The 25302-nt window shown below is 47.9% G+C and overlaps 1 protein-coding gene across 3 annotated transcripts in view; it reads right to left on the minus strand.

Moving 5' to 3' along the window:
- PLCD1 (phospholipase C delta 1) overlaps positions 1–25035 on the minus strand; it is a 54577-nt gene extending 29542 nt beyond the window's left edge. Inside the window, exons 1-2 of one of the 3 annotated variants that reach the window (XM_013182487.3) lie at positions 24380–25035; positions 11181–11345 (exon numbers count right to left, since the gene is read on the minus strand). In XM_013182487.3, coding sequence (XP_013037941.3) covers positions 11181–11345; positions 24380–24413 — 199 coding nt within the window. In that variant the 5' untranslated portion in view covers positions 24414–25035. Of the gene's footprint in view, positions 1–8446; positions 8567–11180; positions 11346–15724; positions 15981–24379 lie in introns of those variants that run through there. The other 2 variants (XM_013182486.3, XM_013182488.3) reach the window with 2 other exon arrangements.
- Between the last annotated feature and the right edge of the window lie 267 nt (positions 25036–25302).

The raw sequence follows: 25302 nt of genomic DNA on the forward strand, positions 1-25302 counted from the left end.
TACACAGCCTCCTTTTGTCTTTTGGGAGTTGATGGGCAACTTAATACATCACAAAGGCCTGAGAGGAAAGGGCAGAAACTGCTTAAACAGATTTGATGCTGAGAAACTTAACATCTAAATAGGGATGGCACTTACATACACTAGATGGAAAAACTGTTTACAAATGGTGTTGGAGTCTCTAACTGAGAACATCCGATTGGATTTTCCTTGGGGGTTGACAGACCAGTTAACATTTTGCAAACATCTACCAGTAACATTCATCTCAGGGCACACACACAAAACGTAGCACACCTGAGAGATTGTATTGGGTTTATGTGGCAAGGTTTTGGTACTGGGCGGGCTGCAGTGGTGGCCTCTATGAGAAGAATCCAGCAGCTGCCCCATGTTAGATAAGGGCCAGTTTCAACCGGCTCCAAAGGGACCCACTGCTGGCCAGAGCCGAGCCAATAAATGATGTTGTTTGTGCCTCTGGGAAAGCAGATTCAAGGAAGGGAAAAAAAAACCTACTGCACAACAGCAGCTGGGAGAGCAAGGAGTGAGACCCAGCCCTGCAGCCCCCAAGGTGAGTGCAGCAGGAGGGCAGGAGGTGCTCCAGGCACGCAGCACAATTCCCCCGCGGCCTGTGGAGAGGCCCCTGGTGGAGCAGGCTGTCCCCCTGCAGCCCACGGGTCCCACACGGAGCAGATCTCCACGCTGCAGCCCGTGGAGGAGCCCCCGGTGGAGCAGGTGGATGTGGCCTGGAGGAGGCTGCGGCCCACGGAGAGCCCCCGCAGGAGCAGGCCCCGGGCCGGAGCTGCAGCCCGTGGAGAGGAGCCCCCGCAGGAGCAGGGGGTCTGGGGGGAGCTGCCGCCCGTGGGGGACCCGTGCTGGAGCAGTTTGCTCCTGGGGGACGGACCCCGTGGTACGGAGCCGTGTGGGAGCAGGTCTTGAAGAGCTGCTGCCTGTGGGCAGCCCCCGCAGGCTCAGTTGGGGAAGGACGGCATCCCGTGGGAGGGACCCCGCGTGGAGCAGGGGCAGAGAGGGACCGTCAGGGAGCCGTGGGGATGAAGCAACAGGGACTGACCGCAGCCTCCAGTCCCCATTCCCCTGCACCTCTTGGGGGGAAGAGAGAGGAGAGAGTGGATGGAGGGAAGGTGGTTTTAGTCTGGTTTTGTTTGTTTCTCATCACTCTAGCTTATTAGTAATAGTTAATACATTACATTAATCTCCCTATGCTGAGTCTGTTTTGCCAGTGATGATAATCGTTGAGTGATCTCCCTGTCCCTATCTCAGCCTTTGAGCCCTTTTCATCTATTCTTCTCTCTTTCCCTTAGAGGAAGGGAAGTGAGAGCAGTTGTAGGGGAGCTCAGCAGCCCAGCTGAGTAAAACCACCACCAAGATATCCAGACATCTTCAGTAACACGCATGCCTAAAACCAGATATAATCACTGGAATAAGAAAAAAAGTTGGTTTTAACTTATTCCTATTTCAAACTGAAAATCATGGGTAAAAATTAATTCCTGTCTCATGGAGGCTTGAGACTGATTTTGTTCGTGCTTGTCTTCAAGGAGCTTTATTAAAACCATATGTGAGTGTAAAATATCCCTACTATTTAGCTGAGTAAGAGAAACTTGAGAAATTTACCCCCCAGAAGAAAAAGATTTTATCTGTTCCTTCATTTAAATTGGTTCAATTTCACTGTTACAGTGCCCAATTAATTCAAATCTAACACTTCAAAATACACAACTCAATATCCACTCTGCACATTTTCAGCATTGCTGCCCTGGGATCACCCAAAATTCATTGGATGCTCCGTGGAGTTTTAAAATCTCCCTTTTTCTCCAGGGCAGTCATGATATTGCTCAGCTGTGGGGAAAAAACACACACACTCAGCAAAAAAACCTACAATTTCCAAAAATTAGCGACTGTCCAAAACCAACACTTGACATTTGCTTTAAATTCCCACCATGTGTTGGGGTGGTCAAACACTTTGCTGATTTGGTGTCGATACAAGAACATGCCATGAGACCCTTCCTGGAGTTGGCAAAGCTCCTCTCTGATGATGAGCAATTACCTTTGTGTGGTCTTATTTTCACTTGGTAAAGGCCAACAGTGGAACAGACAGAGGGGAGGGGAGGGGAGGAGAGGCTTGGGTTGGGATGGGATGGGATGGGCTGCTGTGGAATTACGCTATCTAGCCAACTTATTTTAGAGTGAAAGTTTATGGTTTTGAGTGCTAAAACCATCTTTCGAAGAAAAGGGCTGCAATTCCCTTGAAGCTAGGCTGCTGGTGGAGAGCCTTTCTGCTGAGTTTACTTGTTAACTAGCACATTGGGCGAATGACAGGGATTGTGCCTTAGGTAGCACTGCACAGTTTACGCCTTTATTGTAAAGGATGCTGTCGTGTTTAGAGGGATTCAGCTCAGTCAAAATACCTAAACCTTGCTCCCTTTATAAGCAATGGGGAAAAGAAAACAACAACAACAAAAACAAACTTGTGGAACACAAACGTTCTGTCCTATTTAGAAATAAACTTTAGCATGAGAGAAATCACAGCCTAAATCTATGGCTACAGTGGATCCTTGACCAGAAAGGAAGCCCAGGCTGAGCATCTCAGATGCAGATGTGGGCCATGCAGATGGTCCATAAGCAGGTGATTCTGCTCCACTCCCAGTGTCCTTTGGTTATGGCAGTGCAAGTGGAAGGATCATCCTGTTGTTCCTCATCACCTGCCAACTGCTCACCACTGCTTGGCTCGTACGTTATTATCCCTTCAGACCGGCTAGCTACTCTGCTTGTGCAATCAATCCCTAAACCTTGGGTTGGCAATGACATAGTGTTTCCAAGACTAGAAAATCTGATGTTAAATATTGGAAATTTAGAATGTATTCTTTGGAAACCGTTATCTGGCAAAGTGAATCCACTGGAAAAAAAAAAAAAGTGAGTTGTGTGGGAGGAAAAAAAGATTGAAAACCTGTAGCTGGAAGGGCTGCCTTGATCTCCATGGAGTATACTGCTGAGAAGAGGATGATGGAGGGCACAGAGTGTCCCCATGCAGAAAAAGTACAAGGAAGGCTGAGGAACAAGATCAATGTCTACTGTTGTCACACAAGAGACAAGTGAAGCTATCAGTGCAGGAACCATTAAAAAAGCACGGTAAAGGAGGACATTTTTTAAAGCTTTCCATAGCTTGGTCATATGTACTGCTTTCATCTATCAATATAAAAGCTGAAGCCAAAGGAGTCAGCCCAAACCATCTGCAAATGTTATCTCTTTTCTGGAAAATCTTAGTCCAACATGAATACATTATCAGCTGCTCCTGGACAAAGACTGTGCTGTATTAGCAGTCCCAAACCAACTGTGTTCTCAGATGAGCTAGTTGCAAGGAGATATCAGAAATAACTGGGGGACAGATAAGTGATTTACAGAAGAGGAGTAGTTACAGCAAACACCGATCAATCACATATCCCTGCAACCTCTCTTGGTCCTTCCCCATCACGCCACAGTGGGGAGGTAACCAAAAGCAGAAGGGAGTCTGAAAAGTTTGCATCTGCTTCTCTTGAGTGTTTATGTCTGCTGAAAGGTTGGTTTGTGCAAAGCCCAAAATAATGAAGCATCACACAAGGAAGCTTGTGTCCTTCCTGGCCTCCAGACATTGAGTCAAACAGGTTACATGCCGGTCAACCTTCCTGGCTGCTGCAGATGCCAATCGGCCAGCGCCGCAGCCGATGGTCATAGCTCCCTGCTCACACGGACATACACCAGCATTCCCTGGAGCCACTGAAATTATTCCTCTCAGTCTCGTGGAGATGCGAGAATTTTCTTTTTATTCTCATGCCCTCGTGTACCTTTCTTCCTAACGCTTGGTCCTGTGCCCTTCTCCCATTTCACCCATGGCATTAGCAGGTGTGAGTTAGGCCCGCAGAATACCAAGACCAGTTTCAACAGCCCAATATTTTCAAGCAATGTCTCTTTTGGGAGTCTCTTTTGATTTGTATTTCTCTCTTCATGCCTTTCAAGGAGTTTGCTGCTACACTTGCAAGCTCATCCCCTCATGCAGAAGGACAAGGAACACCTCCTCTGAAGGAAGACAAAAGCTGTGACTCACACCGATGTGCCTGTAAGCAGACTTAGAGTCTGCAAGAGCTCAGGTCCAACACAGTGACCCACAAAACCTTGCTGAGTGGGTATGGAGCCTCACCTCTGCCTCTGCCTGACCCAGAAGATTCCCCAGGCTCTAGGAGCCACTATCACTTTAGTGATAGGACTAGAGGGAATGGCCTCAAGTTGCACCAGGGGAGGTTCAGTTTGGAAATGAGAAGACATTTCTCCTCAGAAAGAGCAGTCAGGCATTGGGACGGGTTGCCCAGGGAGGTGGTGGCTTCACCGTCCCTGGGGTTGTTCAAGGAGAGGTTGGACGTGGTGCTTAGGGACATGGTTTAGTGGTGACATTGGTGGTAGGGGGGTGGGGACCGATGATCCTGAAGGTCTCTTCCAACCTTAATGATTGTAGGATTCTAGGATTCTACGATTTCTCCCCAAGGGTGGCCCCTGAGGGAAAGGCTCCCCACCTGCCTTCCACCAGGACCTGATCCACCCTCACCACCCTCCACGAAGTGCTTTTATGCCCACCTCAGCGCAAGGACTGAGGCCCTACAGGCCTGTGCAGCAGGGAGGCCCCTCTGAGAGGGAAACAATCCTGTGGGAGGCAGCAGGGAGAGGGACCCAAATCTGATCTCCCCTTCACCCTAAAAGCTGCAACCCCAGAGCTGTCAGGCCTCAGGACTGCATCAGAGTCACACGCACTCAGAGTGAGCCATTTGGTAGCCAAAAATACAAATGCTGAAGAGCCAGAAGTACGAGCCTGACAAGGTGCCTAATGATTAGAGCACTTGTCTGAGAGATGAGCCCTGGCCACTGGCCTCTGCTTTGGGGGCAATGTCCATCTCTTCTCCAGTCATTGCTCTTGAAGTAAAATATCCAGATTGTGCTGGGTACATGGACAGTAGAACACTTTGGTAATCCCGAAAAAAATACAGAAAAAGGAGGACGGGAGGCAGAAGGCAATCCCTTTACCTTCCTCCTGATTGAGAGGCAGCTCTTTGAGAGGAGATGCTTTGTCAAGACTCGTACAGAAAAGAAAGACAAGGAACTGAACCCACATATTCAAACCACTAAGGATGTGAAGGACAAGGACAACTAGATGCTTCTTACTTGTGCCTTTGCTGATAAAGAGGGAGAGGAGAGTCAATGTATGGACATTTGGAGGCACTGTCAAAACAAGCTGGCTTTGAAGGGAGGGGGACATTTTTTTTCACTCTGGGGCAAATGCTCTTCAGATCCTTCCCTTTCCATATCCTACTTCCCCTTCATTAGCAAATGATGTCTGCAATGTGGCATTCAGTCACGCTGAATTACTCCATCCCACTCTAATTGTCTCAGTAAGTCACTTCTGTTTACTGTCACGAAATGCAGATGAGAAATGCACTGAGCTGTTAATAGCTCGCACCATATTTGCACACAACGCTGTATTTCTGCAGAGATCACACCTTCTCCAACCACAGCTCAGCTAGATTGCTTTAGCATCTTGCCAAGAACCGACAAAAGCTGCTACCTGACCGCAGCACTGCCCTGCCAGCCCGGGGGGGCTGCAGTGAGGCTACACGGATTTTGCAACACGCTGAGCACATGGGGCAAACTGGCACTGTGTGCTGCTTCTCTCTTTGGTTTTGTCCCAGGAAAAGCACTTTAGTTGCTTTTAGTTTCACCATAGGCAACTGATGCTAGTGGCAAAACGCACTTGGGTTTGGGGCCTTTGTAATCAGCAGGAGTGGGAGCACATCAAATTCGTGGACTGGGAACGACAAAGATTATCCAGCACCCTCATCACTGATGGATGCTTTGCATCATGATTCGAGGGTGGGTTTAGCTTGAGCCCCGCTGTTCTGTGCCTTCTTAGCTCTGACCACATTGCTTTCTCTTCTCCCTGTGCCTGAATTACTCCAGGTCTCAACTGCTGATTCCTCACCCGCTCTCTTCGCTCCCCCCTCCACCAACTTGCTCAGCACATTGTTTGAACTTGAGATCTGCTGCCCAGCAGCCTGCCCTCATTGCTGGTGTGTGTCACCAGCTGACAACTAGTGATATAATGCACGTGTAATTTTACAGGTTGTTCAGAAATACCTTTTAATAAAAGGTCTTTACCCAATCTTTCTGTATAAGCAACACAGATTGGGGCGCTGATATAAATAGTGATCTCTATTTACATTCCTTCCAGACACCACAAGCAAGTCCCTGCAAACTATTTTTGCAACTAGTTCCTACTTCTCCTGCCACTAAATTTGGATCTAAGGCATTCCACCTTTGCATTTAACTTGCTATAGAGAATAAGGTCGGTATTTGCCAGCAGACTGCCTGTGATGAAAACTGTCCCAGAAACTCACGGCAGTGGCCTGATTTAAAATTAAATCGAAAAAACAGGCCGCTCTGCAATTGAAGTGACTTGTTTTATGGGTTGAATGATTTTGATAAAAACTAATGAGACCCACAGACAGACAGTTTTGTTTTCACAGCTGACGGCTGCCTTGCATAACATATTCACATCAGCAAATATTTTTCCAGGGACAAATACATGTCTGATCGTGAAGGCAACAATTCCTAGAGAAACTGCCTAACCAGCTCCAAAAGGAAGCTGTTGGTGTAGTCAGTTTCCTGCTATGTGCATACAGGTTGCTGAGAATTTCTGTTGACTTTTGGCACTCATCAGATCCACAGGAACAACTTTAAGTTTTTACTTTTTGACTTGAGCAAGCACAGAGCAATACCACGTCCTTTCTGTTCTTCTAAAGGCAAGTTCAGGGCATTAATTCAATGGAGGCAATCATTCATCCATCCACAAAAATGGCATGGTATGATCATCATGTGGCATTTTAAGGGTGTTCCTAAACTTAACAGAACTAAAAAATGAAGAAAAAAGTCTTCTGCTGAACATTGGTAGTATAGAGTGTTATAAAGCTTTAAAAAGTACAAAAATATCCTACAATTGGGTTGGAATTGGGAGGAACTGAAACAAATTCTGTGCATTTTTAATACTGAAGATAATTAATCATTAGATCAAAATATCAATTTCATGATTTAAGATAATAATACAATCTTCATTTAAACAGTTGTGCAAGTGAATTTAGATTGCCTCTGTAAATTGCTTCCCAAACTGTTTTTTTTAAACCAAAGTAGAAAAAAAAAAACAACAATAGTAGTACTTCAGTAAGCTTTTGGCTAGAAATTGCAATGTTTGAGCCAAAACTCCTAAACTTGTGTCTTGATTGCACAGTTCATGACTCAATGAAGCACCCCCAGTGAGTCATCCCCTGTGCGGTGTGCGAAGCTCGCTCATGGCTGTCATGGGAAACGTCATCTCCCTGAGCTTCCAACAGAGAAAGGGTGCAGGAGGCAGTGACGTACCTGCTCCTCTGGGGCCCTGCTGTACTACGCCTGAATCTAAACGACTTATTCAGCCTTTTCCTTCCGCCTCTGAATATTCTGTTTTTCCACCAAACGCCCCAAAGGGTGTTTCACTGGAAAGCTTTCAACCATCCTACAGATCCTCAAGCTCAGAGAGTTTTTGGAGGGCTTGAGGCTGGCTTAAGTGAGCTCAGGCTGGGGATTTCAGTTGGTTTAGGAAAAAACTTTCAAAAACTGATTTCACTGAAAGCAGCACGTGGCTTTCTATTCTATTGCATGTGTAGATGAGACCTGATATTTGACCACAGCTAGCCAAGACAGCGTTACTGACAGGTTGCTGCTTCTTGAGGGCAATCCCCTCTGCCTCCTTTGGCTCCCCTCTCTCCCACCACAATGATGCTCAAGAGAAAGAATGGGCAGTGGTTGAACTGGCTGTCTACCTGCCCCCTTGCACAAACCTCTTCTTTTTGCCCCCAAACTGTTAATCCTGCCACTTGAACCCCAGTGGATCATGGTTTAACATTTGTTGGAAAACTGTCCCCTTAAGGTGCTTCAAGGGCTTTTTGAAAAACTCATTCCTTGGGCCTAAATAGAAATATTGAAAAATAATGGATTATGGATAAAAAGGAAAAAAATGGATTACATTCCCCCTGTGTAGCAACCATATCAGAAGGGCAGCCTATTCCCCAAAAAAGCCCTGTAGGTAATAGAGATATCATACAGCATCCAATCTAAATTTCCAGTTGTTAAAATAAAGACAACAGAGGAAGGTAATGGTTGTACGCCTTGTATCTGACCCAGGCAACATCTGTGCCTGTGACAACCCTGATATGTTGTTTTTTTTCTACTCCAATCAGCTGAGATTCTCCTGTCTAACCCTAGAGATCCGCAGTTTTATCTCCTACAGACACCACCACACAATGGTTTACAAGTAGCTTTTCTGCCTGATTATAGGAACAGTAACACGAATAACAGGAAACTGCCCAAATAAAAACATAACCCTTACCCTATCCAGACTTTGCTCCTCTGAGGTGCCTCCATATGCCTGCTCTGAGTCCAGCTGCAGATAAGATTAGGCCTGCTGCTCAAACCTCCCAGTTTCCATTCAGCTCATTCTTTTTCCTTCCTTAAAAAAAAAAAGCAGCTTATCATCAGTTTTAGAAAGGCTTTGCACTGGAGTGCACTGGAGTCTGTTAACAGGAAGGGTGACCCTCTGGAGAGACTCGCCTTGAAATTCCTGGTTTTGTGTACAAAAGCAATGATCCTGAACTCTTCCTCTGTCTTCTGACTGCCTACACACACCAAACCAAATGAGAAGGTGGCCACAGCAATAAAGCCTGCCAGAGGACACAACATGAACCAGGGGCAATCCTCTCTGGACCTAAACACAAAGCATCCCGGTGAAGTCAAATGCCCGATAAACAAACCCAAACCCAGCAATCACTCTAAAAACTTGGGAATGAAAGGTCTCAGAGGACCAAGAGAGGAGAAAGGCATGGGAAAATGGGTGGCCTTGGGGTTTTGGCTGGGGACTGGGCAGGCATCAGTCTAGTATTCATCTCTCCTGTTGACTTCCAGGTTCAGGCACATCCACTGTGCTTGTTGAAAGCAGCCCCAAGGTGGCCCTCCAACCCTCCCAAACACTTGTGCCACCACCTCTAGCAGACCTGCACGTCCTCCCAGGAGCATGTGGGACGTGGCTTGCCCCAGCGTGCTCAGTAGGTCAGGCTGACATCAGGCATGCTCCTACAGCAAGCAGGGCATAAAGGTGCAGAGCCAGCAGCTTTGCTGCTGTCCTTCTCTTTTTCAGAGCAGCAAGGACAGCTGTGCCTCAACTGCCTTGTCTCCCTTCCTGGTCTCTTGACGATAAAAAATTTAAAAAGACTTTCTGTGGGGAAAGGTGTGAATGCGTGGGGGTGTTACAGAGCACATCTGTGGGTGTGAGTCAATAGGCAGTTTTACTCCATTCTTGCACTGCACCAAGGATGCTCCTAAGGCAGAGCTGGTTCTGCACTGCCTCTATCCCCAGCAGCACAATAATGTTAGCTGGGACCGGTTAGCAAAGCCTATCTCGAGTGGTGTTAATCCACACCCACGCAGACACACTCCCAACCTGTGCCCTACGCCCAGCTCAAAGGATTTGATCTTACTGTAGGGCTCCTATTGCAACTGAACACAGAATAAAGTTATGATTGGGCCAGTTCTCCACGCCACTGGCCCAGCGATGGAGAAAATGGGATTGACCAGTGCTTCTCCAAGCAGGCTTCAAGGTCCATGAAGCCACGGCACAAGGACGCCTCCTGTTCAATTCAGAGGATCAGGTGAGGTGGGAATGTTGCTGGAGGTGTCCTCAGCCCCTGTAATTTAGAAACTGCTGGCTCAGAGCACAGGAAAGAAAGCTCTGAAAGCCATTCTTCACTCACGCCCTTGTTTGTTTTGTAGGAAGACAAAATCTGGGAAAGGATTTAGCTTTTATCTGGGACGGAGCTCAATGTAACAGACATTCCTAGGGAGCAAATGCTCAGGTGTTATTATGGGGTATTGCACTGGTACCTAAACAGCCCAGCTGAGCTCAGGACCCTGCTGAGCTCAGGACCACGCTAAGCACGCAAGCACGCAGCAAGGGACACTCTCTAATCCAAAGCCTTTTACAGCTAGATTGAGGAGGAGAAAGGAAATGCGGGGGGAAGGATGCACAAAGAGACTAAATGAGCTGACAAAAGTCATATAAAAAGATTTTGGTTGTAAACTAAACATATTTTGCCCTGCTACTTTACTCCTCCTCACCATTTCTGGGAGACGGATGAGGTAATTTGGAAGACCTACTATTCATTTAGTTAGATGTGACTGTTACAAACAAACTGTAAATAACCCAGGCAGCATGTTCTACATTTCAATGTGCTATAAAATAAGTTCCACATTATTCATTTACCTCCTGTCTTTACCAGACCACAATTATCAGTGATAACGAAATATGTCAGAAAAATACCGAAATGAGGAGGAAAAAACAGATACACAGCCTGCCTGATCCCATTTTGACAGCACATGGCAGGACCAGGAGCCCCTGTTCCCAGTTACGGCTCTGAGCTGGGTGATGCTGGGGAAGAATGGTGGTCCTTGTGCCCGTGCAATAATGACTGTCATATCTGGACTTTTTACAAAGGGGCAGATTGAGAGTTTCCAAGATAAGGATGGGAATAAGTTCTCCTTCCCAAAGATATCTGTCCTGACAGAACCCAAACCAACAGCCAAAGTGCCCCATACCATGCCATGGATGCTCAAGCCACATCACACACCATGCATTACAGCTTCAGGTATCCCCATAGAGACACCTGAGTAACCCAAACCCTTTATTTGGAGAGGAAATAAGCCAGGCAGGGCTGCTGAGCCCAGCACAGCAGCAGGACACCTGGGTGCCAACTGCTGTTGGCGTGCTATTCCCTCTGCACACCACATCACGCCACGCCACGCAGCCCCTGTGGTTCCTGCCGTTCTAACCCATGACAATTTTGAGCAGTAGCTCATGAGCTTGGGAAATGCGGCCATTCCCGACTCGGCAGATTCCTCCCCGCTGTCTCCAAAGCGGACAGCATAACTCAGTGTATGATACAGGACGAGGGAAGGATCTGCTCGCATTGCTCCAAGCCCTGCCTTCACACCACAAGCATAATGGTCCTGGTTCACCCCAAGCACCTCTGCAGACCATGCCCCACGCCTGTGATGATGCAAACTTTACTTACAGATCTGTGACTCTGGAGACCTCAGCATCTTCTTCGATTCCTGCCATATGGTTTTGCAGTCCTCCTGGAGCTTATAAAACCGCTCCTTTCTCCAAGAGCTGGACTTGACTTTCAGCAGCTGGCTGCCTTTCAGGAGGAACTTCAGATCCTTGTCATCTTTCAGGCCTGGGGAGAAACAGTAGTGATAATGATGTAAGAGCTAGCACAAGAAATAATGTACATAGGGTCTTGCCTTCCACAGGACACAAGTCAGAGACATAAACAGACCACTGCAGAGCATCCAGCTCTGGGCAGAACAGCAGAGTAGAGACCCAGAATCTGCCACGTCATATTTTATGCTCACATAAGTGACTGGAGCCTTGTGGATTTCTTAGATGGAGTCCAAAGATTTCGGTACTATAATTCTCAGGTGGTTTACAAGCATAAAATATCTCCTTTGCAGTAAATATAGTTAGGATGCAAGAACAACAGCATAAAAGTAAAAGCAGAGGAAGGAAAGTTGTGTAACTTTCAATTGGAGTGCTGTCAGGAGCTTTGAAGAGAATTCAGCTCTATTCTGCAGCAAATTTCCGTCATGAAAACAGGTCCCTCTCAGAAAAGATGTCCCCTTCTGGTCCCAGCAACTGCAGAGATTTCTCAACTCAGACTAGGTTCAGGAAGGCACTTAGACATCCAGAGAAGCAACAGTCATCTACTAAGGCTTTCAAAACATACATTTGACATTCTAGGTGGTTTTGAACATCTCAGAAGTATATGACTTCCACATACCTAAACACCTTGGAGATTTTGTCCCTCAGACCAACCATTAATTAGAGATCTGCAGTGTGTGAACTGGTGCAGGGAGGGTGGGGGGCAGCAGGAGAATGAAACATGAGGAACACACCCTGGGCTTTCTGTAATAGGCACCTTGCAGCTCTGACATTGCATAAAAGGCTGTTTCAAAGCTGGTGAAACAACATTTAGCTCCGTAGCACTGAACAAGCCCAACTCCAACTCAGCATGACTTCTGCTAACCTTATCTTGACGATGCAGGTGAGACTGTCACTAATAACTACCTGGCCGCTTGCAGCCACCTGACACTCCCATCCCAATGCTACATAAACACAACACAGAGCCCCACAAAGCAGGAATCCGAGTTAACTGATTTGTGCAATAGGATTTATACTGCAGCGTGGCATTCCCCTGTGCCATTGGGTTTGTTCCTCCCTGGATAGGGCTGCCTTGAATGGCCGCTCTTTGAACAGGACAAGGCAATAAACCACCAAGCATTACTTCAGTCCTGCTTGAAAAACAAAACATGGTCATTTTAGGTTGGCAAAGTCTGCGATCTCTGTCAGAGATAAATATTAGGGGTGTCCTGTGTCCAGCTCAGGCCACCTCACTGGTTTTCAAATGCCGAGGAGCAGGCCTGGAGCTGAGGAGGAGCAGGCCTGGAGCTGAGCCTCGCTGAGGCATTCAGGATTGAAAGCACCACAATGGGAGCAGAAGACAGAGCAAAAGGTTGCTGTGGCCTCTCTCTTTCCTCTACATTCAATTAGCTAGATCAGTAATTAAGTACCTGCACATGCTACAGCCTCTCAGCTCCAATGTCAGGTTTGGAAGTGCCCAGGAGGAGGAATTGAACACTTCCTCTGGAAACTTCAGAAAGAAATTCATGGTGAGAAGGAAAAATCTGGCTCCCACAAAGCACAGAAGGTTGAAAGACTGATCCCAGCTATGGCATCAGGAACACCCTCAGGTTTGCTGAGGTTCAAGCACACCCAGGGGTCTACAAGAGGCCATCCACAGGAAGGACTGACACCACAACAGCCTCACAAGGCCTTGGTCTCCTGAGCTGCAGTGTCGAGGTTTCGTCCCTGATCCTAAGGTCTTTCAAGCACAAAGAATTGCAGACTTAGGCTTCACTAACACTGCTGTGGTACTTCTCAAGGTTTCTGGAGAGGGAACAAACTTCCTCCTCTGTGTACACCCACAAAATTTCTGTTCTGGCTCCCAGCCTCACTCCATCTTCCCTCAGATCCCAACCATGCAAGGCATCGTTATGGGACTAGAAAGGGGACATGCCATCCTGGGGTGACATGAGCAGGAAAGCAGGAAAACCACCAATTCCTTTGGATGCCTATGTGCATAAGTGTGCAATGAGAAACCCCTGCTGACTGACATGTTTTGTTGCACAGACACTGTATGCAGCATGCATAACATGTCATACTACCTGATCAAAAAGCTGCATCAATGTCATAAGGGCAAATTTGGGTGGCCACTAGCAGTAGTCAAGGGCAGGTTTGTCTCCTCCAAGCTAGATCCACACAGGTAGGACACAAGCTGGAGTGGGCCCTTCATCCTTCTCACAGCCCAGGCCTTACATTAGCATGGGACAAAATTCCCCTTCCTCTTCAGAGGATCCAACTACGGGTTCGGAACAGCCCTGCCAGCCATCCCCACACATCCCTGGCTGCTGTGCCCGAGGACCAGGCCAGGTTCAATGACCCAGTGAAGGAAACCACTGCCCTTCGCAGGAGTAGGAGGAAAAGATGAAGAGAGACAGTGCATGGTGAAAGGCTAGCAGAGATCAAAGATCAAAGATGGCAGGGAGCGTGAATCAGAGGGCAGCTAGAAAAGCCAGGGAGGGGATGGAAACAAGTTTGCCTCCAGAAGATGGTGAATTTGGTCAGGAAAGGACAAGAGGTTTAAAGATGGTGTCTGATCATCCCTCTGATGTGGGAGGTTGGTACTCTCATGGGGCCTTTCAGATACACAGCAGTCACCCAAAGTTGACCTCTGCCAACAGTGACCCAAAGTATGGATTGAGCCACCATGGTAGGCCCAGAGGAAGGAATAAGGCCCGTGTTTTGGGCCCTGCCTCCTATGCCTGGTCCAAGCACTGCCACAGACTCTTTAAATGACCTTGGGCAAGGCACTTAGCTTCTCTGTTCCTATCTACGAGGCAGATAGCAGTGTTTTGTTAGGTCAGAGATGGAGCACAGCATGATCTGATTTGATGATATAGGACCTCAAATGCACCCCCAATGTGTCAGTGGGACATGACTCTCAGCTGGCCATTTGAATTGCTTTCCTGAAAAAACAAACAAACTAACAAAAAACACCTTTTCACAGCAGAACCTTCATTTTGGGTTTTATATCCAAAGCAGCCCCTGGGGATTTCTGCCAGACATCCCCACGGAGCTGATGAGGTTGGCCGTGCAGAGCTCTGTCTCACAGCAATGGAAACTTCTGTATGAAAAAAACCAGAGTTGTCATATACAAACGTCATCTAACGATCCAAAAACACTGTGCAGTGGGACAGGGATATTTGCAATTATATAACAGTGCAGGGCACGAGAAACACAATCGCCACGCTGAAGTAGATGTCCAAATCCTGCCTGAAACGTGTGGCAGGGCCGTATCTTGCTTAGCATCCTCTGCAAAATACCAAATACACATCTGTCACACAAAATTGCACTATGTGTTTCAAGGGTCAGGCCCCCCTCCTTAAAAATATCAGTCAAACACTTGCTAAACAGAACACAGTTAGTGTACAGTACAGTTCAGAGGGAAAATCGCATTTGGCAGAGGTAAGAGAGCCTCAAGCACACACAGCACCACCATGAGCATGAAGTTAATATCCTGCACTATGAAGCTTTAGACACCAAGAGCCCCAAAACGTTAACCTTTTTATTATCCATCTCAGGTTTACAGCAAGCAGGGAACACAATAGAACAACAGCTGTCAAGGCAGCAACCTAGCTCTGAGCTCACTGAGGAGATAGTTAGGATATTTACAGGTGACAGCGACAGTCTGTATTTCTGCATTGCTCACTTTGCAAATCTGCTGATCTGATAAAAACATTAATTACAACCGCGATAAAACAAGCCTCCTCCTGCCTGCTCCTCTCTCCCACCTGGCTGAAGACCAGGCACAGCTCAGGATTGCCACTTTAAAAGGGCAGAAAGCCTTTCAGATTAAACACAGACAACTCGGGGGGGGGGAGGGGGGGGGGGGGACGACAAATGGTGATTTTTTCAATTCCACCTGCTGTCTGTAGTCACGTAAATCAACAGATCTGCATTCACTTGGGCTGTCTCTCCAGACTGCAGGCACCAGCCGTAAAATCGTAGTCAGAGAAGTTACGAAACTCGCTGGGGTTTCCTGTCTCTTTTCATCTGGTGAACACAGCCCTCTGAGTGGTTCCTCGGGCTGTAATCAGCTGGCACCGCACCGCTGACAAGTCCTAAAATCGGGCAGAAAAGGGGCACCGCCGTCCCCAAACACCCTCACGGCACCAACAGCTCAAAAGCCCAGCAAGAGATCTGCGAACCCACCCTCTGCCAGAGAGGTCCCGCTTTCTTTGATGCCTCGACCGAAGCGGTTCGTACATCTGGCGGGTGGTTACAGGCAAAGGAAAGGAAAAGAAACCTCGGGAGTTTAAAAATAACCTCGGAGCTGCCTGTAGGGTGGAGCGCTGCCTCTGAGCAGGGAAAAGAGGCAGAAGCGAAGCGGCTGCCAGCGTGTGGAAGCGCCGAGGGTCTGGCCAACTTGTCCCTTACCCAGCCTCATGCCGTTCAGTGCGGCCACTTGACGGCTCTGCTCCCGCAGGATGTTCTCCTGGGACACGGTGCGCTTGAGCGGCCTTCGGAAGCACTGCATGGTCCAGCGTAGGGCTCGGAAAGAGGCACCGTGAGCCGGGAAGGATGGGGGGCCCTGTCGGCCCCGCGGGGATCCGTGCTCATCCAGGAGCCCCGGGCGTGCGCCGTGTCAAACTGGGCTCCAAGGAGGGAGAGGAGGCAGCGGGGAGAGGACAGGCAGAGGAAGGCAGAGGAGGGCAGAGTCCGGCTAGGGGTGGGACTGTGGGAAGTCTCTCCTCCTGCTTGCTCATCGGCCGCACACGCTGGGTGCGAAACTACAGCCGGCTGTCTGCCAGCAGCGGCCCAGGTAGAAGGAGCGAGTTTCCCTACAGGCAGCCAGTGGGGTTTCGTGCCTCGTTTCCAGGGCCTGGAGGGGCCCCAGATATTGCCTGTGGCTCCAGGGGGCTCGTCAGCTCAGCTTGCCCACAAATGCCTGGCTAAGAGACCTCGGCTCCACCCTTTCCTTCTGTGCCGAGCTCTGTGCTGTTCCCACTGACACGCAGTGATTGACATACAGGAAGCTTAAAAACACCGGGGCAGACGTAGCCCGAAAGCTGCTCGGAAATTGTTTTAATGCTCTTTTTCCACCTAGAGGAGAGCATTTTCCTGAGACTCTGGAGAATGTCTTTCCTGCCACCGATTTCCTACGTGACTTGGGTGAGTCACCCTGCGTTTCTGCATTGCTACGGGTTTATTCTTGTAGTTCAAGTTTACAGGTACAGGGATAAGCCCCCACCGGTGGTTTAACAAGTCACTGATAATAGAGAATCACAGCTGGAATGGACCTCTGGTGGTCTCCTGGTCAACCACCCACTCAAGGGGGAGTCACTTCAAACGCAGATCAGGTGCTCACAGCCTCGTCCAGGTGAGTTTGGGATATCTCTAAGGATGGAAACTTCATAGCCAATCTAGACCACTGTTCAAGAGCTTAGATGCTCTCATAGTGAAGAATTTGTTTATATAAGTTTAAGTTGTTTATGTAAGTTTCCCTTGCTGACCCTCATGTTCATTGCTTATTCTCCTGGCAATGTCTGGGACTAAAATCCATCTCTTCCCTAGCCATGACTCCTCCTGCAGCGAAATGCAGAGTTCTACTTATTAAGCTGTCCCATCCTAGGTGAATTTACAGACCTTGTCAGGTTTTTTTCATTGCTTTTGCAGAGCCGCTGCCCTAAAAAGCCAGCCACAAGTGAAAATACTGCAGGGAGATGGATCCAAACTGGGGTGAATGCCCCTTACTGCAAAACCAGCATCTGCCCGAGAAGCTCGACAGCAAACCACGTGTCACCATCTCTGCTGGAGATCCAAGTCTCTCCACCATCAGCCCCCATCATACCCAATGCATTTTGTAACACAAAGGTTTTCAGGAACAGATTCTCTATTTCAGGTGTCTGACACCCCAGTCATCCTCCTCTTTCTCTGTATTTTGAAGGAAGCCCTACTGATGCTCACAGACGACTGGGCGATCTGACCAGCACAAGGACATGGTCAAAGTCATTAATCCCTAGCACAGTGAGTAAGAAACTCACTGGGAACAAGGCAGAGCCACTGTCTGGCCTTGAACAGCAGCACAACTAGTAACGCCTTATTTACACATAACAGCTACAAGTCACAGAAGGCAAAGGAGAATAAAGGCATTTTATGGCTAGGACATTGTCAGACACATCAGCCAGGCAGTGTGCTTGAGGAAATAGCCCCAGCCTCTTCTGATCCCTCTAGGCGTGCAGGGGCCAGATGTCTTTGTAGCCCTCCCCCGGCAGCTGGGGACTTGCCCTTGCTCTGGCCGGAGGGTGAGCACCGTGATGTGATGGCTAGCTGATGTTTATTAGCTAGCAGTCTCTGAGCACTTCCCATATTTCACATTGTACTGGAGAGGGCTGATTTAATTAAGGAGCGGGGAAGAGAGTCATCTCTTGTACTCGCCTTCGCAAAACAGTTTGCTTCTGTGCACCAGCTCTCCCAGCAGCCGGTGTCCCATAGGGATCGGTTTGGGAGCATGCAGATCCCCTCTGCCTCATTTTCTCATTAATTCCTAATAAAAAGTGTCAGCAACAGCACTGCTCAGAGCCTCCCAGGCTCTCAGAGAACATTTTAATGTACTTATCCCTGAAGTTTGCACATATGCAAAGCACAGGATCAGCACTCACCAAGTTTAGATACTTCTCCAGAACAGCAATGAGCAAGTTCTGATGTTGTGAGGACTTCAGAGTTGGAAGACAGATAAAATCAGTTTGTTTTTAAAACAAAGATGACAACACTGGTCCAGAAATACCCTGCTTAGGGAAACAACAGATCTGGATCTATTGTGGTCTTGAGGTCATTTAGAGACAGTGTCACATCTCGTAGACAAGCTGTGATGGGTAAGTGTGGCACTGTAAGATATGGGGCATTGCTTATTGATGTTACCTGATGCTGCGTCACACACCAGTGCTGGAGGAAATGATTCCTTCAACGGCTCAGGGATAAATTCTCCAACCCTTATTCACTGCAGGTAACACCTGACTGGGGCTGAAGCCTGTGAACACTCAACCATGCAATTTTACCCCTATGACCAACCCCACTGAAATCGATGGCACTAGTCACATGAGTGAAGTTATTCATGTCCTTGTGCCCAGGATCGGGGCTTTGCTAATCATCCTATCGATTCCGGCTGGATTACTCACGGAGCAAATGGAAATTGATGTGAATGAGGTTGTCAGAACATGGTCCTGAAGTTAGCAAAGTGCTTCAATATGCAGGAAACAGGCACTTGAGATAAAAGGGCTGGACAGCCTGGTAGGAAATGGGCTATGTGAGAAAACTATTAATGCTGAGGCTGCTCTTCAGGCAGTTTTCCAGAATGAATTAATCTTCATCACATCCATATACAAAGGACCGAAGGAAGCTCTGTTACCACTTCACAGAGGAAGAAGCAGGTCGGTTTGGGGTTGGAACTTGTCACCTAGCATGGCCACGGTTGGGCAACACCAAAAGTGGTGCAGCCCTATTACTGATGGCAATCTCTTTACACCACGTTGACCCCAATGACATGACAGCAGTCAGCTGCTGATTTGCCCCGACTTGTGATAATTTGGGACTGGAATGAAAATATCCACGCTGGTGATGCCCTCACCACTTCCCCATTGCATCATGCACACGACGTAAATTGCTCTATTAGGACTGGTAATGCCTCTGGCAGCTACACAACACCTACACATCTCAATTTGGGGGGAAATTCCCACTAATGAGGTCAAAGGTTGTTCATTGCTCTGTATTCCTTATCAAGAAGGAATAAGGTCTATTTCACATGATGCTTATCTTTGAAGTTACTGTAATTTCAGCTTCCCTCCCAGGCTCACCTGCAGTGAAATTCAGTAAAATTATTTTTAAAAGAGTAACAGCATGCACTGAGTATCACTGCTCACTAAGGAACCACTCCGTCTGTCCCTGTTTATTCCTAGCCCTCACCAGGAGCAAGAACTTTCAATCCAGGTGAACTGAGAATCAGTGAAAGCTTGGAAAAGTTGTGGTCCAGCTGATCTGATCGTGTCGTAGACACGACAACCTGCCATTGCTTGTTAGGGTGAGGGAGCCCTCAGAACATGAAGTTTCTGGTGGTCAGTGAAGTCCGAGGATTATTTTGCACACCTACTATGAGGAGCACTGTCAGTGCACTGGCTGCGTGGAAATGAGCACAGCCAGCTGCAGCAATGGGCAGTGGCTGCTGTTCAGAAACGCAGGAAACCTGCCAAGTGACAAATAAGTTAGTTGGTTTTCCAAGTGTTTTTGCAAATCACTGATGTTACCTGTGAGGTGCCTCTGAGAGACGCCTTTTGTTAAGTGCCATCAACCCATGGTTATATATACCTGGCTTTTACATCAGCTCTTGAACAGCCCTTTGCTTGGGATTTTCCTCCTTCCATTTCCAATTGCTTCCATTTCCTCCTTCCTTGCTACCTCCAGGACCCCACCACTGTCTCTCGGCTTTATTTTCCCCAGTTACACCACAGGACGGGGCTTTGCTGTTTAGAGCAGCCAGTTTCTCACCACCACCAAAAAATGCCAGTGGCTCCTCTACACCAGCTCTCCCCTTTTTGCTCCTTCTGGGGGAGTGGGGAGCAGGGAGGGGGGACTGGGACCATAAACACTGGTGCATCTCTGGCCAAAGCTGCTGTTGCTTGGTGAGTGTGGATGCATTTCGGTGCATGTGGTATGGACCAAGTTCCACCTTGTGGTGACAATGAGAATGGGCTTCTCCACAAAGTCGGTGGCAGCATCAGTAAACCTCTTTTTTCTTCCTTACTCTGGCTTTTCTTGCCCACTCTACTTCTTGTCCAATGTGCCTGAGAGGTCCTGCTGAGCAGAAGCAGGGTGATCTTAAAGCTTCATATAGGAGGAGTTGTCCCCAGGCATTGTGTTGTGGCTGTCCTTCAAATCACCGCCTAAAATCTCCTTATGTTGGCAAGAAGATGTATGATGGGCAGGTTTCTGGTGCACTGAGACCAGCGCTGCCACCCTGCACAATATTTCCCAGCCCCACTTTCTCCCTGTATCTCCCTTTGGCTGTCCCACCTTGTCTGCAAGGTCTCTGGGAGGAGAACGGCCTTTTCTCCAGCTCTGCTCTGATCAGTCTGCACAGCTGAGCCACCTTTCCCCAAAACAGGCTGGCCATATCCAGACTGCACACCGGGAAGGATCTCTGACCCATGCCATCACCCAGATCATGTCCAAGTATCGTCTGGGAGAGTGCTAGCTGCTGGTGATGTGACCCGTCAAAAGCTTCTGCTTCCTCCCTGCACTCTCTGTGAAATCCAGGTAAAACTCCTACCTCAAGTTCTTTGCAGCCAGGAACTCAAAAGCAGGCTGAAGGTTTGGTTTGGTCCTTCCACAATGGTGCACAAGCAGATTGGGCTGCAGAGTGAGAGGCACCAGAGCAAGCACTGTCTTGAAGTAAATTGCAGCTTTTCCAGCAGTTGGTGTGAAGGGAATAGGAGGAAAGTAATTAAAAAGAAGGATGTCAACTTGATCAATAGGACCAGCAGCAGCAGCTTACTTGCGTAACTCCTAAGTCATGTTTCTCAGCACATATTGATGAAGACGTTCATGCCATAAAACCATAGTCAGTTGTAGGTGGGTCCCAGCTTCATTTTTGTTTTTTTCAGGCCACTTAACAGCTTTCCTCAACAGCTTTTTCAGGAGCTGAGATTTCCTCCACGGCCAAAAAGCAGGCCACTCAGAGCATTCCACAGCAGGGCAAAATTTGTGCAATAATTAAATTGCACCGAGTTATGCAAAACTAGGGATTTTTTTATTTTTTTTTTCCCTGTGTGATTTATCTAGAATTTCATCACTCTGTAACTAGAGCCAGAAATAGCCAAGACTTGTTGTGTGTATCTCAACACAGGGCTTTAAAAGGCACCCGTGTGAGGGGCAGCCCAAGGTGTGAGGCTTTCTCCCCACTCACTGTCTCAAGTGGCTTATTTAAGGTGTGGAAGTATCTTGGTTTAGAAGAAACTGTGGCAAAATCTTCTCTACCTGCATAAAGAAAAAGAGAAACCTTCAGGTTTGACCCAAGGTCTGCAGCCATCCATTGTGGTGGGCTTGACTAAGGACTGAGATGCTCCACCCATGGGAAGGACTTTGGAGATGCAAGGACTGGGGGTCAGTCTCACAGTATTTAGATATTTAGATTTTAGGTTGGCCTAGGTGATCTTGGAGGTCTCTTCCAACCTAAACGATTCTGTGATTCTGTGATATCTGCAGTACACGGAGCAAGGGGCCAGGAGACGGGTGTAACTCATCCATCCACATCCCTGCAAGTCTGCAATTTCCTGCAGATGCCTGCGTTTAGCTAGCGGATTCCCACCCTGGATGATCAAATCAGCAAGAGCACGATGCAGTTTTCCCTATTAATACCTGTTTATATATATCTGATCTGCCTGTGAGGGAAACTATACTTTGCTCCCAAATCAACACCTGTGGCTCCCAGAGCTGCCTGTCCAGTTGGCTGAGTTTCCTGACCTTGCACAAACCACCTCTTCCCCACACCTCTTCCTCTTGCTTTTCCCTGTACTTGGCAGTGTCCTTTCATCCCTGCTACCTGCAGCAGTTTTCCAGGTGACTGCATTTCCTTCTTCCTCCTCTTTCATTTCTTCTTTAAAATCTATTTTTCCACAGGCATCTTTTGCCTCTACTCATCTGCTTCTGAGCCTGATGTTGGGGCTTTACGCATTGGCAGCAGTCTTAAAACCAATTAAAGGCCTTAGCTTTATTTAAAAAACATTGCTCAGATTGGACATTTAGCAGTTTTCGATTGAAAATAAAAAAAGGTCCAAGATGACTTTGACTTGTCCTGTGCAAAAAGGGAAAGCTGCATGTTTAATGCACCGAGCAGTGCCAGTATGGCAGATTCTCCTGCACTACCGGCAGAGTTATGGCTTTAAAAAACCCCACGTCATGAATCTGGCACAACCTCCAACAATCCAGGTGTGCCAGGCGTATCTTGTTTGCAGGAAAGGAGATCAAAGCCACCGGCTGCTTCGGAGCAGATCTCAGCTGACGCCAAGCAGCATCACCTCCACCCACGGAGGGTGAAGCCCAGAAGGAGCCTGCTCAGCACTCCCAGCTTAGAAGGGCAGGTAGAGATGATTCATTTGGAAATTTAAATCCAGGAGAAGTTAGTCCTTGGGACCGGCTGACCGAAAAACAAGGAAACAGCCTGTTCTGTAGGATTTTACCAGCCCCTCCCTGCTGACTCTCACCCTGGGCTGTGGCAGAAGGCATTCCCGTAACGGGGCTCTGGCATTCCCTGCACAATGTGCACAGTGTCTCGGATGAAGAGGTCAGTGTATAAGAATAAGGCACAGCACAAATTAGCTATTCTGCAATCTGTGTGAGCACAAGGACTCCCAGTTCACATACATGTCAGGTTGATGAAGCAAAAGAAAGCTTATTAATAGCCCACAGAGTCCGGCAGATCCGTTGCATAATAAATGCAGATGACCCTTTATAAAATAAGCAACGAGAAGCCCATACAGCTGAATCAAACACGTTCCGAATAAAAGGCGCAGACCACTAAATCACAGCAGCTACATGGGTCTATGGACAAGGGAGCACGTTCAGTTTCCATCCCAGGATTCAGATCTCCATCCAAACACAGGACAAACAGAACTCTACGAACTTTTCAGAAACTCTCATCAAGAGTACTAGCCACTGTTGCTACCGGAATATATCCCAGGGGTGCCAGATACCGTGCTGAGATGGAACCGTGTGTCTGCGGTTAATTCTGATACAGCAAACACAGTTGTGTCCATGTGGGACAGGAAGAAACTGAGTTTCAACACACAGCCATAGATGAAACATACCTATAAACCACAGTATCTGAGAAATTTCTGACAAACGGAGCAGCGCAAGTCTGATCCTGCTAACTAACCAGCACGTGAGCAACCTTTCCTGTCTAAGAAGTCTGGCATTCAGAATGACTTTGGCACTGGTGCACGTATGTGCCAAGGAATTTCAGCAAATAGTTTTCTGAAAGCACACAGCTCATTCAGCACTTGTGTATTTTTCTGCCTGAGAGAAGAAAATAGAATAACGAACAGACACTGAATTTTCTTGGTCCCTAACACCACAAAAAAAAAAAAAAAAGTAATATTCACTGAAAAATGACCTACAAACCAGATTAGGAAAGATTTTAATACTTCCAGATGTATTTCCTAGCTTTCTTTCCCCAGTGGCTCTATAATGAATGAGATACCTACAAAAAGTTTAACATTAACCTCAGTTTCACCTTCCTGTCTATTTCTAGGTTCTGGGAAAAGCAGAGGGAAGATTTCTTGAGCCTGGGGATGATTTTTTCACAGTTTGCTTGGCAATGCTAACTGATTCTGTTTACAGTCAATCACAGATCGATCTATTAATTTTTTGTTTTGTTTTGTTTATAACTCATCTACAGGAAGAAAGCACCTATATCAAGAACTAGAAATAAGCACTCTAGACTTTTCCCATTTCAAGTCCTGAGCTGTTCCTGCTCATCAGTGAATAAAACACAATGAAGAGGTAACAGATCAATATCTTCAAGTCAGACCAGGGAATAAGGGATATTTCCCTGCCTATCAGACAAGCCTCCTCGTCTTGGTACTGATCGAGACTTCTTAAATCTCACTTGCTGTCAGGGCAGAGAGGATTTCTTCTTTTTTAGAAACATTACTTATTTTTTTACAGAGCATTTACAGAGTCTTGGGGGCAGGCGCTGAGCCGAAGAGATTTATCCTGGCTCTGCTGCCTTCACCAGAGCCTGATTTACTCCGCTGAGCATCTGTCCCGCTCTCAGTTTCACCATAAAGGGGAGGAGATTTGGATCAGCCTTGCTGGGCTCGCACACACTGATCAGCCAAGACACCCTTCCGACCAACACATCTAAGCTTAATAAAGGAGAAAAAATCTGTCATCTCTCTCCCGTAACACTGATTTAAACGCTGCGTTACTTCCAAGCGAGAGAACTGCGGCGGCAAAGGGGGAGGGAGGAGAGAGGAGGAAAAAGCCAGCTCTCGCACGAGATAAAAGGGCTGAAACACAAGGACATTTGTACAGACTTACTGTTGCAAGCGAGGAAGGTGCCGTTCGATTCCATGGCTGCAAAACGAGCCGAGGGGTGGCCGCAGGAAGGGCTCCGGCAAACAGCTGTGCCCAGATGTTAGCGCCGGCCGGGGCTGGCAGCCAGAGCCGCGAGGCTCCCCCTGCTCCCTCCTCCAGTAATCCCCAAACGTCAGCTCCCTTCGGCGAGGCCTGCTCCTTCCCCTTGGCTGGAGAGCCGTCTTCGCTATGACTCCTCATTTATTTCTCTCCCGCATCCGCACGCCGCCGCCTGCCCAACGCGTCGAGTGAGGCCAAGCGCCCAAGCCCCAGCGCCGGCCCTGGCTCCTCCCTGTGCAAGCTGGCCCTCTTCTCCGCGGGGCCAGCCTCCTGTTCCTGCTCCTGCTGGGGCTCCAAGCCGTGCCTCTGTTCCTGCTGCTGGCACAAACGCTTAAACACGCTCCGCTCCTTTCCGGCAAGGCTTCCAGAAGACGCCGAGCGCTCGAATCTGTCCCCAACCCAAGGGAAGGGCCGTACGACACGAGGCAGCACCTGGGGTTTAAAGGGCTTATTGGCACTGGTGGGGGCATATCTCACGACGCAACGCAACAAAACAATGAGGAAAAAAACAACAAAACAGCTCAGAAGCTGGCAGCGGAGAAGCTGTAACCACAACCGCTCACAGATTAAAGCAGACGAAAAGCTGCAAGCTTCACATTCGAGACAGCGAGGCAGAAAGCAGAAAAAACTCCTCGCTGCCCTGAGGCTTGTACCGAGCCGAGCTGTTTTCCTCTGCCCTGCCCCCTGCTCTTAAAATAGATTACATTTTTTTCCTTTTTAAAGGAGAAAAAGATGATGCTGTCGAGCAGGGAGGGGGAAAGAAAGGGAATCCACACTAGAAAAATAAAGTGTCCGTCTACCTGAGTGGCTGGGGGAGGTTTTTAATT

The sequence above is a fragment of the Anser cygnoides genome, chromosome 2, assembly GCF_040182565.1.
Source record: "Anser cygnoides isolate HZ-2024a breed goose chromosome 2, Taihu_goose_T2T_genome, whole genome shotgun sequence".
NCBI lineage: Eukaryota > Metazoa > Chordata > Aves > Anseriformes > Anatidae > Anser > Anser cygnoides.